The sequence below is a fragment of the Schistocerca nitens genome, chromosome 1 (assembly GCF_023898315.1).
Source record: "Schistocerca nitens isolate TAMUIC-IGC-003100 chromosome 1, iqSchNite1.1, whole genome shotgun sequence".
Lineage (NCBI taxonomy): Eukaryota > Metazoa > Arthropoda > Insecta > Orthoptera > Acrididae > Schistocerca > Schistocerca nitens.
The window spans coordinates 568,221,844-568,238,553 of NC_064614.1; the positions used below are offsets into that span (position 1 = coordinate 568,221,844).

Here is a 16,710-nt window from a genome sequence, read left to right on the forward strand (position 1 = left end):
AATCGGAGTCGGGCTACGTTGCTTATACCTTGCAGCAACGCACTCAAATAGTAACTTTTTTATAGCCTGCAATATTTAAACTCAAGAGCCAAAGAAACTGGTACACCTGCCTCATATCGTTTAGGGCCCCCGCGAGACGCAGAAGTGCCACAACACGACGTGCCATGGACTCGACTAATGTTTGAAGTAGTGCTGGTGGGTATTGATACCATGAATCCTGCAGGGCTGTCCATAAATCCGTAAGAGTTCGAGGGGTGGAGATCTCTTCTGAACAGCACATTACAAGACATCCCAGATATGCTGAATAATGTTCATGTCTGGGGCGTTTGGTTGACATCAGTAGTGTTTAAACTCAGAAGGGTGTTCCTGGAGCCACTCTGTAGCAATTCTGGACGTGTAGAGTGTCGCATTGTCCTTCTGGAATTGCCCAAGTCCGTCGTAATGCACAATGGACATGAATGGATGCAGGTGATAAAACAGAATGCTTAAGTGCGTGCCACCTGTCAGGGTCGTGTCTACCCGTATCAGGGGTCGTGCATCACTCTAACTGCACACGCCCCACACTATTAAAGAGACTCCACCAGCTTGAACAGTTCCCTGCTAACATGCAGGGTCGGCGGATTAACGAGGTTGTCTCCATACCCGTACACGTCAGTCCGCTCGATACAATCTGAAACGAGACTCGTCCGTCCAGGCAACATGTTTCCAGTCATCAACAGTCCCATGTCAGTGTTGACGGGCCCAGGCGAGGCATAAAGAATTGTGTCGTCCAGTCATCAATGGTACACGAGTGGGCCTTCGGCTCCGAAAGCCCATATCGACAATGTTTCTTTGAACGGTTCGCACGCTGAATATTGTTATTGGCCCAGTATTGAAATCTGCACCAATTTGTGGACTTGTTGCACTTCAGTCATGTTGAAAGTTTCTCTTCAGTCGTCCTTGGTCCCGTCCTTGCAGGATCTTTTTCCTGCCGCAGCGATGTCGAAATTTTGATGTTTTGTCGGATTCCTGATATTCACGGTACGCTCGTGAAATGGTCGTACGGGAAAATCCCCATTTCATTGCTACGTCGGACATGCTGTGTCCCGTCGCTCGTGCACCGACTACAGCACCACGTTCGATTCAAACTCACTTAAATCTTGATAACCTGCCATTGTAGCAGCAGTAACCGATCTAACAACCGCGCCGGACATTTGTTGTCTTATATAAACGTCGCTGACCGCAGCGCCGTATTCTGCCTGTTTATTTTTCTCTGTATTTGAATATGCATGCCGGCCGGAGTGGCCTGGGGTTCTAGGCGCTACAGTCTGGAGCCGAGCGACCGCTACGGTCGCAGGTTCGAAATCTGCCTCGGGCATGGATCTGTGTGATGTCCTTAGGTTAGTTAGGTTTAAGTAGTTCTAAGTTCTAGGGGACTGATGACCTCAGAAGTTAAGTCGCATAGTGATCAGAGCCATTTGGACCACTTTTTGAATATGCTCGCCTATACCAGTTTCTTTGGCGCTCAGTATATAAGGTACTGAAGATCGCTACGGAATCTGAGCCGCAACCTCACTATATACATAGTGTATGCACTGTGAGTACACGTCACCTCGATGTCATGTGATACAGTGATCTGGTTCCTATAGTCCAGTAAACAGATCGTAACTGAAACAACTGAACAGGTGTTATGCGTATGGAAACAAATGTGTGAAGTGGGATGTTATTGGTGTACTTCGTCAGGAAGATTATTATTAGAGATTCCGCGTTCCTGCCTTGAGGACCATGCGGTCCCGACAAGGCGCCATATTATCCTTAGCTAATGGCATCATTCGGCTGCGGTATGAAGGGTGAGGGGCCAGCAGACCGTTCTGCTCCTTGTTGTTAGCTTTCCAGAACTTACAGCCACACTCCTCACTCAAAGTAGCTCTTCTGTGGCCATCACGAGGCTCAGTGCAACCCGCCCCAGTCCTCCCATCAACGAACACTACCGAGGATTGAACCCAGGTCCTCAGCATGGGAGTCAGATATGCTAACCACTCTGCTACGGGACCACTCTGATACGGAGGGTGATCCGTAAGAAAGATATATTATCAATTACAGTGACATTAAAACTGTTATTAGACAATGTTCAACAACTGCTAAGGGTACCTGAGGTAACTCTGGAACAACAAAACGCTAAAAACTAAGAATTTGGGCAAGAGTCGTTCTTGGGTCGTTTGCACTAGTGCTCCGACATATTTGTATTTTGTCATACTAGTCTTCAAACTGCCTTATCTTCGTGGCCAGTTGCCATCACTACCCAATCATTGCCAAGTGTTTCCCTCCATATGCTATTGTAAGAGTATAGAAAGTAGGCAGCTACATCGGTACACATATATTCATCAACCTGAAAATGCATATTAAATATTTTCTACAGCATCAGTGTATTTTAAGAAAGACATAATGGAACCACCAAAAGGTATTGTAATGAAAATTTTAGACACCTACATATGTATGAAATGTATAAGAAACATTACATGATAAAATTGTTTCGGTGAACATAACAGAAAGTGCGGATTAAGGTAACATGAAGTCGAATGAATTTTTCTTAGCATCACATAGATAACTTGTTTCTTTGTTGCAACTTCTAAAGGAATTAGTCATACATAAAATATGCATAAAACATTCAAATACATATGTAAAAACGTTTTATATGCAGAATATATTCAGATCTGCCTCTAGAATGTGTGACATATATGTGCATATCTTATGTTATAGATTTTCTACTAGTCATCAAGTGCAAAAATCGACTGTTGATTTTCCTTTGGACTATTTTCATTTAGATGCAGTAATTAAAAATAATTGTGTATTTGATGACAATTAACCTTCCTCAAACCTGGTGCAGTGTTAATCTGATCAAGGAACGATTTATTTCATGTAACGTTTCGTACACATTTTATGCACAAGTGAATGACTAGAAGATGGTCACATGACCGGAACTGGTTATCAGTTACAACATCTTTTGATGGTTCCATGATGCAGTTCGTTAGAAACTTACAAACTTTTTTCCAGTTAATGTGGTGGAAATTAAACTCGAAGTAAAGAACGTGGTGTTGGGCAACTCCTTCCACTTTGTTGAAGAGTAACTTCACAGAAACTCTTAAAATCGATATTTTAGAATACTTTATGATTAATATTAGAATTGCAGTTCAATAATAATCGTAAGTCATTAAATGGTACTGCACTAACGAAAATGTTCCCGTTTACTTTTTTCCGCACCCCAGGAAACCCTCTCCGCGGTAACCTTGTTATGCGACTTATGTAATGTGTCAATGACGTAAATATGAAAACATTCCTTAGGACGATCATCTTGTTCTAAATGCAGTCTGGCCGTCCATGCCATTCACTTTTATTTCAGTTTTGCCTTTTAGTACAAAAACCATTACCTTCATAAATAATGGTGCCACATATACCCTTGTATTTTACACAAACACATTTGTCACCAGTTTTATGGCGTGGAAACATATACTCAGTAATCTATTCATCTGAAAACCTTCTTTAGTTATAGATTTCTTTCGGTGATGTTCTTTCACCGCCTCTTTTCATATCACGTATTCTCTTATATATCTATCGCTGTCACTCTCCCTTTAAAAGTTGTTCACAGTAATTCTTCCAATTTTCGGTCGAGATCGCACATTTATTCGATTCGATTTATAATTGACTTCAGTCCTCAATAACTTTCTGACTTTCTACGATCCTACGACATTAGATGCACCCATATATCTTCCAATTCCTGACAGCTCCTTCCGATTCTCTACGTGTCTTTCCTCGTCGTGATTTTTTTTTCATACTCCCCTCGGTCTTCTTTTCTAATGCAACCATGTATTTTAGTTCTTCACAATGTTCTCCAGTTCGTGTTCAGAAACTGTACCAATTAAATTGTTTGCATTGCCGATATTGTAGCACTTATTCTGCACTTGCGTCCCTGGGTTATCAATTTTTATTAAGTTTGCTCTGACCTGTGATCTAGCCGACACTCTTTTCCCAGCGTCTAACGTTTTGTGTGTTCTGCCGCTGTATGAAATAGTATAATACAGATTTAACATTTTGTCGAGTACTAGACAAGATGCTTTTGTGTTTGTCTTTGTACTGGAAGGATACATTATAACTTTCAATGCTCACCAATAAGGCGCGTTCTGATGTCATTTATATGTCCTTCTCCACGCCGGTCTGTTATCGTACTGTCTTCTGCTTTACCAGACAGAACCATTAAATAGCCTAAAATTTATAAATGCGTAGAATTTAATGGCTGATTAATTCTGCTACTGTGCATGATGACTTTGTACGATGATAATTCCGGTTAGGGCAGAAATGTGTGAAAACATTGACAAGAACAAAGGACAGGTGATTAGACATAATACACCACAGGACAGCTTGCAGGGCACTAGAGGGAGCTGCAGAGGGTAAAATTGTAGCGGAAGACAGAGACTGGGATATATCCAACAATTAATTGAGGATGTTGGGTGTAAGTGTTACTCTGAGATGAAGAGGTTGGTTGGCACAGGCGAGGAAGCCGTGGCGGACCGCATCAAAGTAGTCACGACAATTACATGGAAATATGTACGTGTGCGTGAGGTGGTTGAAGTGGGTAATCATACCATCGTGTTCCACCCACAGTAGATAGCCTGAGAAAAGCTTTCCGTGCTTCCCACAACTAGACTGTGTTGTTCCTTACGTATGGTGTCCTCGTGACTGGAGAAATGTAAAAAAATAAATATAAACATACATCAACATGGCTGATCTTTTTATTCTTTCCCAACGATAGTTTCCGACTTGAGACTACGCTCATTTTTGTCACCTTACAGAAATTCGCGTAATGAATTATCCATAAATGTCAACTTCTGTAAGTCGCGCGGAACCCATACCTTTCCGACACAAGTCCTCAACATTATTGTTTTTGGGGTCATTTGAAATATCGAAAAGATGTATCTGATTTTAATAAGCATGTATTATATAATCATCAAACTAGGAACTTTAACGGCTTTTAAAATAAATTTCTAAATATAATTTTTACTCAGTTTGTTTCCCTTTGGATGCTGACCATATAACACTTCGTTACAGACAGCCCTTACGGCCTAACCACCGTTGATGCGTTGTGCTGTTTAGGATTTTGTTGCGTTCTATTTGGAAGTAAGATAGAACGTTCAGCCCCTAACACTGAGTCGACACATGTTCATTAGAGGCGCGAAAACAACCTAGGATTGGACAAAGTTGAAGACGAACATTTGTCTTTACCGTAAAATGCGTTGAATGGAAACAGTTTTCAATTTCGAAAGAAAAAATTGACAAATTTTAAAACCATATAAAAATCATAATTTTAAGGTGTTATCGGTCTTTTAAATAACTTTAAACTTGTAATTGGATTTGGGACTAGCTCATTCTTTTATAACATAAAAAAAATAAACCTACATGTTGCTGTACGCCCTGCAGAGAGAGGTGAATACAAATAGCAGTTAAATCCTGTTTAGCTTTTTTTCTTTTGCCTGGTCTTTGAGGTGAATATGGACATATCAAAATTTGTTTTCGATCTAGGGGAATAGGAAACAAAATTTATCCGGTTTAAGAATGTTTCCATTCATTACAAGAACTAAAAATATTGAATTACTTGTGTTTTTGGTTCTTTTTCCCAAACCAATTTTAATCGTGGAAAAAAAAAACAGTTCTAAGGCATTTCCGAATAAGAAATTTCTGAGGATATGTTATGTAGGAGGAAATACAGGCCATACGTCTTGTTGTTGATGGAAAAGATACAAAAAAAATGGAGCTTAAAAAAGTGTATCTCTCACGCTTGATAAATTCAAAATGTTGCACTGAACTCCAGTTTTCCACTATGTGGCTTTTGCCGTTCCCGACTAAAGAACATCTGTCTTCTCACTGAGAACAGTTGTGACAGAGAATGTTCCTCCTATATTTCCCTGCTATATACAAAATAAAAATTCTCTACATGGTGAACTCTCTACAGACAACGCTGCATTACACTCCACACACCACAGCGGCGACCGTTTTATTATTTCCTTCTCTCTCTCTCTCTCTCCCTCCCTCTCTCTCTCTCTCTCTCTCTCTCTCTCTCTCTCTCTCCAACGAGTATCATATGTTTTTTCCTTTTATTATTCCTCTAGGTAAGCTAATTCGTGTTTTAATTATAAATATAAGGAGTACACAATTGTAACTTTTTTAAAATAACTTACGGGCTGCATCAGTTGTTCTGAGTGCAAGTGCAAGTGCCAGACATTAAAACAAAAGATCTGCCCTCTCTCGTCGTGGAAATATTTTGACATTCTATACAAATCATTGTCGAATGAATCCCACATCTTCATCAGAAATACGAGGATGGCCCGTTGATTTCGTTTTGCAGAGGCAATTTCTGTCTTTGAGCTGTTAATGCCAACGTAGTATACTCAAAGCGATGAAAGTTTCAACATTATATTGTTGTCTAAATCTACTAGGTACAAATTCCCGCACTGTAAACAATAGTACACAGATTTTTGTTGTGATGTCACTATCTTGACTGTAAATAATACGAGAGCAGGGATGAGCGCCCTGACGCATCGACGGTCGTGAAAAACTCTAAACTATCGTCTCCTAACAGAAATTATTCGATATAAGTGACTTAAAAACTTGATTAATTCTTTTTGAAACACCCTGTATTTCACTGGGTTGTTGAAGGAAAATGACAGCGAATCTGACGAACTCATACTAGTCTTAAAATCTATGAAATTTTCATGCACTTCGATGGCTATAAAATAAGAAGAAAGGCTGCGCTGTGCTATTAGCAATTCCGTCTCATACATAAGGATTATGGTCAGTTCTATCTTGATGAAAGGTACATATAGTTATGGATTACACAATTTAGGTTAAAACTACCGCAAACTGTTGCTACGAGAGTGTTGTGGAAATTATGACGCTACTTATTTGGAAATCGTTTGAAGAATTTGCATACGCGAAAGGCTGCTTCGTAAATTTAGATTGAATTTTATACTTCCTATTACGACCTTAATAAGCAGACAAAATAGACTCGGATGCTTAGACAAGTACGCATCCATCCTCACCCCCGCTCTCCCCCGCGACTTCGTAATGAAGCAGGAATGGAGACAACTAATTATGGTATGAAATACTCTCCGCGATGCACCGTGCAGGGAGAAAGAAAGGACGTTGCAGAGAAATGTTTGAATTACAAACTTAAAATTCTTTCCAGAATGAATATTTTATTCTCCGGGATACAATCCTTAAGCTGTGGCTAAGCCATTTCTTCCCAAAATTTTCTTCCAGGAATTGCAGCCGTTGGTACGTTTGGAAAATTAGATGAGAGGTGTTGCGGTACTGTCGGATTAGACACTGTGAAGACGATTCGTGAGCCCTGACTGAACAGGTCAGCCGATAAGAGCATTGTGTGGGGAAGGCAAGAGTCTGTTTCGAGCCCAAGTCCAGCACACGGCTGTAATTTGTCAGGATGTTTCCCTGTACAGAGCTCTGCATATGTTCTTGTGGCTGTATCACTGATGCCTTCGCTGATGTCAACTCTTAATACTGTCGCGTCATAATCAAAATCAATTTCGAAAGTAGGACCGTCAATGAAGTACATTTAGCACTGAAAGCATGTTTATAATCACACCGACCTTCAGTCATAACAGGAATGAATTTCTGGACGAAGAGTGTTGCTGTTTGAACCAAAATCGAATATTCTAGAATATGCAGACATTAAAAATGCAGAATTCGAGTAGTTCTCATTCGATCAAACTCGGTGTGGCAGCGCTGGGTGGTTCTCAGGTTCATGGCGACTTGTCACATTGTCTTCATTAGGAAGAGTATCAAATGTAGCCCCTCCCATCGAGCTTCGCAATCGTCGAGTTGGTCTTCAGTTCCCTTGAACGATACGCCTCCATCGTCTGTTTTCACCTCAGGAGCTTAGTAGGGCCTCATACGGAGGGCATGGACGACGACTCTGTAGCTCTGCCTTTCTGATGAAGGACCGTAATCGTCGACTTCGTATGTGACGTCCGACAAGCGTCAACGGCTATGATGCTGCACAGAGTTGTGCTTTAGTAACTTTTCCGGTAGTCCCACTTCCCGCACAAGCGTCAAGATCCATATCGAGTATCCTGGGCTGTATCTCACTGGCCGGTGCTTGGCATTTTAACGCTCTCGACTTTCTCCTGGGAGTGCAACGTCCGTATGCGAGCCAGCTGCCTTGCTTGTTTTGTCATGGTGATGAGTTGTTTCGCCTAATCATCCTCAATATCGTCCTGTTGAAACAGGAAAAGTATGTCCCATCAAGATCATATATGCCAATGCCTTATTAAAGTGTCCTATGAGATCCTTTGTGTGTGGATGATAGGTAGCTGTCATCCAGTGTGTGATGTCACAACTTAAAATTACCTCTCATACTAGTCTCGACTGGAAAACTTTTGCAAGGTCAGAGATTAACGCACTGGGTGCTACGTGTTCCAAAATGATTTCTTCTACCATGAGCCTTGAAATTCCCGGAGCTTCAACAGTCGGTGACGCTTTAGTAAGAGCGCAACGGATGAGTTACTCAGTGCAGACTATTAACAATCGATTACCGTTTGTCGACTTCGGGAAACTCCTCATGAGGTCGATTCCAGTTCGACGGTACAAACGGAATTGATACCAGGTGTTCTGGAGGAAGCTGAGGGTACGTGCTTCCGTCGTTGGTAATCATTGTGGTGGCTCAAATAGTGTCCAACGGATCGGTATAGACCTGGCCAGTGATACCTTCATCTGATTCTGTCTAGCAAGTTCACGAATCCCAAATAACTAGAGTGTTGGAGTGTCGAGGAAAAACTTCGGAATAGCTGGACGTAGCTGAGCTGAGATGACGAGCAACAATTTCCACCCAATCGGATTATACTTCGTCTTATACATTGTCCCATCTAGTAACTCGAATTTTCCTTTGGTCGATTCCTCCTCCTTAGAGGCCTCTACGATTTTCAGCAATGCTGGATCTTCCCTCTGTTCATCAGTAATGTCACTTAATGTTTCGATTACAGTTTTTCCGCCGGCCGCTGTAGCCGAGCAGTTCTAGGCCCTTCAGTCTGGAACCGCGCTGCTGCTACGATCGCAGGTTCGAATCCTGCCTCGGGCAGGGATGTGTCTGGTGTCCTTAGGTTAGTTAGGTTTAAGTAGTTCCAAGTCTAGGGGACTGATGACTTCAGATGTTAAGTCCCATAGTGCTCAGAGCCATTTGAACCATTCTGAACAGTTTTTCCTCCACGCTGCTGTGTTCCGCAAAGGATTCCTTGAAAGGCAGTCGGCGACCTTGTATTTGTGTCTGGTATTTTATGGCACTCTGACATCGTACTCCTGAAGCCTTGGTGCCTATCTCGCCGGTCAACCCGACGAATCCTTCAGACTAGTCAGTCGGCGTACAGAATTGTTGCAACGGTGAATTGTTTTCCGAATAAATAGGGTCGGAACTTGTTGATGGTCCAAACAACTGCAAGGCACACTTCCTCGTTTGTGCAACAGTTCGTCTCGGAGAGTTCTCTGGAAGCAAATACCATCACTTTCTCAGCATGTTCCTAAATTTGTACTGGATCTACTCGTATCCCATAACCGCCAGTCGTTGTGAACATCTGTCTCGGAAATCTCGTCATACGATGCTAGTACTGGACAAGATGTTAGCGACTCCTTAAGGACAAGGAAAGACCTTTCTCCCAACTCTTTCCACGAAAATTTGGCGTCTCCCTGTAGAACGTTCCTTGGTGCGGAGGTCCTTTATAAATCGTCGGTAGTAAGATCACATTATGAGAAAATTTCTCACAATGCGAATGTGCCGGGGAGTCGGAAAGTTTGTGACTGCTCTTATTTTCTCTAGGTCGTGGTGGACTAAACCGCCATTCACTAGGCGCCCCAAGATTTTTATTTACTGGATAGCGAAGAGACACATTTTCGCGTTGACGCGGAGGCCTGCAGTCTGAACACATTTTAACACGATTGTCAGGTGGCTCAGATGTTATGCAAATGTCTTCGAAAAAACGACAGTATCATCCAGATAGCAAAGACACGTCTTCCATTTAAGGTGCCGTAGTAAGTAGTTCATCACATTTTCTAAGGTGGCTAGAGTGCTAGGTAGTCCAAACTGCATAACGTTGAACTCATATAGGCCGCTAGGAGTTATGAAGGCAGTCTTTTCCCTATCAGCCTCGTTAACCCAATTTCCCAGTGGCCTGTCTGCGTGTCCATGGTTGAGAAATACTTTGCTCCTTTCAAGCAATCTGGGATGTCATCAATGAGCGGCAGTGGGCAGACATCTACTTACGTGATTTTGTTCAGCTGTCGATAATCGACGCAGAAATGGCATGTGCCATCCTTCTTTTTCACAATGACCTCAGCATAGGACCAAGGACTTCAAATGGTTCAAATGGCTCTGAGCACTATGGGACTTAACTTCAGAGGTCATCAGTCCCCTAGAACTTAGAACTACTTAAACCTAACTAACCTAAGGACATCACACACATCAATGCCCGAGGCTGGATTCAAACCTGCGACCGTAGCGGTCGCGCGGTTCCAGACTGAAGCGCCTAGAACCGCACGGCCACAGCGGCCGGCGGACCAAGGACTCTCTGAAGGTTCAGTGATGTTTTGAAGCTTCTTCTCCACTTCTTTCCGGTTTATCCGTCGTTCAGCTGGAGTTGCCTAATGTGAGCACTGGTTAATCGGTGGGTGACCCACTGTTTTAACATGAGCCGCTTGGTGTCTCTTTGCTCCAATCTTAATGAAAGCATCCGGAAATTAGCGGCATAACGGATAACACGCGTTGACGTTTTTCTTCGGTCAGGCCTGATCCTGTTGGCATTTCGATAGTAGCTTTCTCCCCTGCCTTGTCTGCAGTGGTAGCAGACCATGATCCTTCTTCGATGCCCCTAAGCTTCCACTGCTGGCCTAATAGGGCTATTCGTACCCACCTCCCTTTAGGGACGAGTTAAAGCTGCTTGTGACAAATGTTGTTCTTGCCAACGTACAATGCATAATATCGTCAGTGGCATGTAGATCCCTTTTGTGAGCCTGAGTAGCTATTTTCAATCGAAAAAAATGGTTCAAATGGTTCTGAGTACTATGGGACTTAACATCTGAGGTCATCAGTCCCCTAGAACTTAGAACTACTTAAACGTAACTAACCTAAGGACACCACACACATCCATGCCCGAGGCAGGATTCGAACCTGCGACCGTAGCAGGCGCGTGGTTCCTGACGTAAGCGCCTAGAACCGCTCGGGCACAGCGGCCGGCCTTTACGATTAGTACCCTTTGGATAATGGATCTGACCTACAACAGCTTAGTCACTTTTTCTAGATGGTTTCATTCAAGAAATGTTCAAATGTGTGTGAAATCTTATGGGAGTTAACTGCTAAGGTCATCAGTCCCTAAGCTTACACACTACTTAACCTAAATTATCCTAAGTACAAACACACACACCCATGCCCAAGGCAGTACTCGAATCTCCGCCGGGACCAGCCGCACAGATGGTTTCATTGACAAATTCTACAATCCTCATCGGTGTGTATACTACAACGAAACTTTCAGACACTAAGATTGTGTGCCGGGTTGTTACCTGATCCAGAACCCTTCTTTGCATTCCTAACGCCACATATTCCTATTCCATGAAGAGGGAAATTCTGTAGTTTTAATTGAAAACCAGCCAGTAAGCCTTGTATGGGTCAGATGCTAAAGGTAGTCTGCAATCCAGTGCCGATTCTGCAACGTTTTAATTTGTCGTGACATTTCTTCCTCGTATGAATAATAACAATTCTGTTTGAATTCATAATATCTCCACATCTATTTTATTATTTTCCTAACAATTATAATATTTTCCTCAGTTATTAATGAACATAAATCACCATTGTTAATCAGTTGGGTCATATGATAGCGTTACATGTCTTTCAATCACTTTTTGATTTCGAGATGGACGCATGTTTTCACTATCCGTTTTACTAGGCTCTCAGACAATGCGTATAAACAACTCTTCAGACGGTTTTTAAAGTTAAATAACCTATTAATAGAGGGCAACAGGCACCTATAATACGTTAGTACGATTATATACAGGTGAATCAAGGAAACAACAGGTCCATGAAAGGCTTCCTGAAACTGGTAACGTCACAGATATCAGCGAGATGTAAGTAATGATGGACCACATTGCCAGTCATCGATAGGAGCAACGTGTAAATTATATGGAACACAAAAATATCTTCCTCAGCAAACGGGTTATGTGAGCCTGTAAGCTTTCGTAGTCGTCATCAAGCCAAGTAAAATCTGACACATTGCTTGAGGTTGTCTTTTCTTCAACAAAATTCATGTGTAACAGGCTCTATGACCAAAGCTCTTAATATTTTTCAAAAAAAATGGTTCAAATGGCTCTGAGCACTATGGGACTCAACTGCTGAGGTCATTAGTCCCCTAGAACTTAGAACTACTTAAACCTAACTAACCTAAGGACATCACAAACATCCATGCCCGAGGCAGGATTCGAACCTGCGACCGTAGCGGTCTTGCGGTTCCAGACTGCAGCGCCTTTAACCGCACGGCCACTTCGGCCGGCAATATTTTTCAAGCACAATTCCTTATAAAGTGATCCGCTTGCCTCTGGGTAACGAATATTATGCCATACATAGATAGCTGAATTACGTCCTTGGTTACACGTAAAAGCTAATCTATCGAGTGCTGTGATCCACAAGTATCTGCAAAGTTAATCTACGCAAAAGTTCAAAGAATTCACTTCAGTGAGAAAGAACAAAACTAATCAATCAATACACATAGAAAGCGATAAAAATGTGACATTTTAATCTATAAGGTTTTTCTGTTTCAGCAGTAAAGTATACAGCTGTGGGTTCTTGGTCAGTGAATTCCTGCCCTAATTACGGTTCTACTTTTTTAGTCGTTTAATCTACGCATCTACGTTTAGAATCCTGTTTTTACGACAGGTGTTTTATGAGAGCATCAAGCCTGCCCTGTTCAAAATTGTCCCACTCTTCTGTAGCCATTTCACAAGAACAGCACAGAGATCACGCGAGTTATCCTCCATCAAGACGAAATTGTCACCAAAATATTGGCGATGCGGTCCCACCATTCATTGTAGAATCTTGTCAGTGTATCGTATAGCAATTACATTACCCTCGACAACCACGAGATATGTGCGGTTGCTCCTTTTAATGCCCGTAATGCCACCCCATTACACAACTCTATCACTACCTCGTTGCACATGTCAAACACAATTTTGAAGACGTTCGATATTACCGGCTCGTTTCCAAGCACGTTGTCCTCGATTATCAGTATCAAACATGTCCGAGTTTCGTTCATAAACAACAACCGACACCAATCCTCGGGCGTCCATTCTGCATAAATCTTGCAGAACGTGCAGTTGTGGTGTATGACGTGGTGCTCGCTATGGTTGTCAAGAATGGAGATTTGCTTCATGCATCGACTCCTAGCAGTTTGATGCGATGTACAGCGTCATGTAGGCTCTTCGAAGGCCGAATTCAGTTCTAGAGCACTCAGCCCACGGTTTATTTGACCCGTCGATATCGATCATCCAGTGCACCTATCGAACGTGGACAACCTGTGCGATGCCAGTCCTCAACACTACTTGCTAACTGGAACCGATTTCATGTCTGCACCACATCATTTTGACTCCGGTGCACACGTCGAGCAACTTCCCTGGTTGACAAGCATTCTGCACATAACGTGATGCAGACTTGATCATTGGTCACGACTGTCTATGGCATCACGGAAGTTCACTCTGCTGTTCCACAGACCTTTCCACTGCATCCCTGCTAGTGCTTTGCTTTCAACTGAAATGCTGCAATCCATTCTAATGCAACGTTCTATTTGTGGGTAGCGGTTATGGTAATAGTGTGTTTGTTTACAAACAACGTTAGGGGTGACCTTCCGATCGGTAGCAACATATCTGCATGAGATATCGGGGTGACGCAACATTTTTCTTGATATGTGCATATTGCTAGCAATATTGCTAGTCATATGTGTATTCTGATATTTTGGTAATCTGATTCCTCCCTCATAAATTCAGCTCACTCCCAGCATTCATGACAGGCAAAAATATATTTCACTTTGGTTTCTACAGTGACAAGGCGATACTTGTTGCAGCGTTATAATACTACATGGTACTTCTCATTCCTGGTACCTTGTCCACAGCCTTAGCCCACACACTAAACATGAAATTATTTTCGTTCAAAGGAGCGCAATATTCATTTTTTCTGTAACAACTAAGGCTACTATATAAATAATTAGTGAATGCTAATGGCAGTTTCTGTCTGTTTCAGGCATGACCAATCAGAGGAACTACCCCGGTCACGTGACCAATGTGGACGCCCATCATGGCGGCGCAAGGTGACGCATTCAGAGCGCAACGATTCACTCACCAGCCGCAAGATGTCGTCCCAGCGCCACAGCAAAGGCCCAACGCAGCTTCTCAGGTAGAGAAATATGTATATGTGTTTAACACATGCCTGACTAAAAAGTGAAACACTCAGAAGGTGAGGGGGAAGCGAAATGAAACTTCACAGGTTGAAAAGATATGTGATGTCATTTAAGTGATCACGAAATCGAGTGAAATTTACAAAGAACACTGAAATATGAGCCAGCTTATCAGTATGACGTTTCATTCTCTCTGGCTTGGATGCATTTCTGTGGCAAGCTGGCCTACAGTTGTTGTCACTGGCCTTTGATAGCCTAGATACTGCAAGTCCGCGCGCGTCCCACATGAGATCTATCGGGGACAGATCTTGGGATCTTGCTGGCTATGAGAGTACATCTATATCACGCAAACACTTCATAGAGACTCATCCCATTTGTGAGCGAGCATTGTCCTATTGAAAAATGGCACCATGATGCTGTCGCATGAGTGGTAACACAATAGGATGCATGACATCCGCGACGTACCATTGGGCCACCAGGGTTCCCTCAGTCACTACCAGGCAGGACAGGAAGTAATACGCGATGGCTCCGAGTACCATGTTGCAAGGAGTAACACCGCTGTGCCTCTCCAAAACGTTGGAAGAATTGGGCCTCCCCCCATATTACCGCTATACTTGCCGACTGTAATTCAGCGCTGAACACAATGCGACACCATTCATCAGCAGTGCAAGCTTCCAGGTGATGGCACCAACCCAAATGCAGCCGTTTCTCTCTCTATCTCTCTTTTTCTAGCATGGTCTGGTAATTCCCTAGTCCAGATGATGCTAGCCTCCAACGAATGGATGACAAAATGTTGCAGCGAATCCATTACTTGTTCTCGGATGACAGGTGCCGTTGCGAACGTGTTACGATGTGCCAGCTGCACAATACAGAGATCCTCCTTTGTATTGGTAAGACAAAGTTGACTGGAACCTCGACGACGAGTATGGATACTCTCACGTTCCCATGTAGTCCAACATTGAGGCACTGTTACATCTGAATGCCCACAAATCTGGATATTGCACTTTTCGACCACCTGACCAAATGAAGACTGACAATCAGGCTCCTTTCAAAGTTTATCAAGAACTGATAACGCTTTCTCGCCCGTATAAGTGACATTTCCGTGTCCTTCAGAGTGATCACTCAACATCTACCTTAGTTCGTGACCCATATACAGGGTGAGTCACCTAACATTACCGCTGGATATATTTCGAAAACCACATCAAATACTGACGAATCGATTCCACAGACCGAACGTGAGGAGAGGGGCTAGTGTAATTGGTTAATACAAACCATACAAAAATGCACGGAAGTGTGTTTTTTAACACAAATCTACGTTTTTTTAAATGGAACCACGTCAGTTTTGTTAGCACATCTGAACATATAAACAAATACGTAATCAGTGGAGGACGCATAAATTGGCCAGCCCGATCTCCTGATCTTACATCTCTGGACTTCTTTCTGTGGGGTACGTTAAAGGAGAATGTGTACCGTGATGTGCCTACAACCCAGAGGATATGAAACAACGTATTGTGGCAGCCTGTGACGACATTACACCAGATGTACTGCGGCGTGTACGACATTCATTACGCCAGAGATTGCAATTGTGTGCAGCAAATGATGGCCACCACATTGAACATCTATTGGCCTGACATGTCGGGACACACTCTATTCCACTCCGTAATTGAAAACGGAAACCACGTGTGTACGTGTACCTCACCCCTCATGGTAATGTACATGTGCGTCAGTGAAAAAGACCAATAAAAAGGTGTTAGCATGTGGACGTAATGTGCTGTTCCAGTCTCTTCTGTACCTAAGGTCTATCACCGTTCCCTTTGGATCCCTACGTAATTCGGTGCTCTCCGATACACACGATCGAACAGCGGAGGAGTGGTACTCAAGCGTCAACTTTAGGTTACAATATCTCCGGATGTAATTAACATTTTACAATGAAACAAAAGGCACTGATTACGTATTTGTTTATATGTTCAGATGTGCTAACAAAACTGACGTGGTTCCATTTAAAAAAACGTAGGTTTGTGTTAAAAAACATACTTCCTTGCATTTTTGTATGGTTTGTATTAAACAATTACACTAGCCCCTCTCCTCACGTTCGGTCTGTGGAATCGGTTCGTCAGTATTTGATGTGCTTTACGAAATATATCCAGCGGTAACGTTATATACCTGTATATACCTGCTGATGGTGTGTATGTGTACGAAGTTACACAAACATCCGGCTCTGTCTTTTGAGTGCTTCAGATTT

At 42.7% G+C, this 16,710-nt stretch overlaps 1 protein-coding gene across 1 annotated transcript in view; it reads left to right on the plus strand.

Moving 5' to 3' along the window:
- The window catches only part of LOC126236399 (cyclic nucleotide-gated cation channel subunit A), a 587,655-nt gene that overhangs the window by 49,747 nt on the left and 521,198 nt on the right, over positions 1-16,710 (plus strand). Inside the window, exon 2 of the mRNA XM_049945692.1 lies at positions 14,315-14,467. Coding sequence (XP_049801649.1) covers positions 14,354-14,467 — 114 coding nt within the window. The 5' untranslated portion in view covers positions 14,315-14,353. The remainder of the gene's footprint in view (positions 1-14,314; positions 14,468-16,710) is intronic.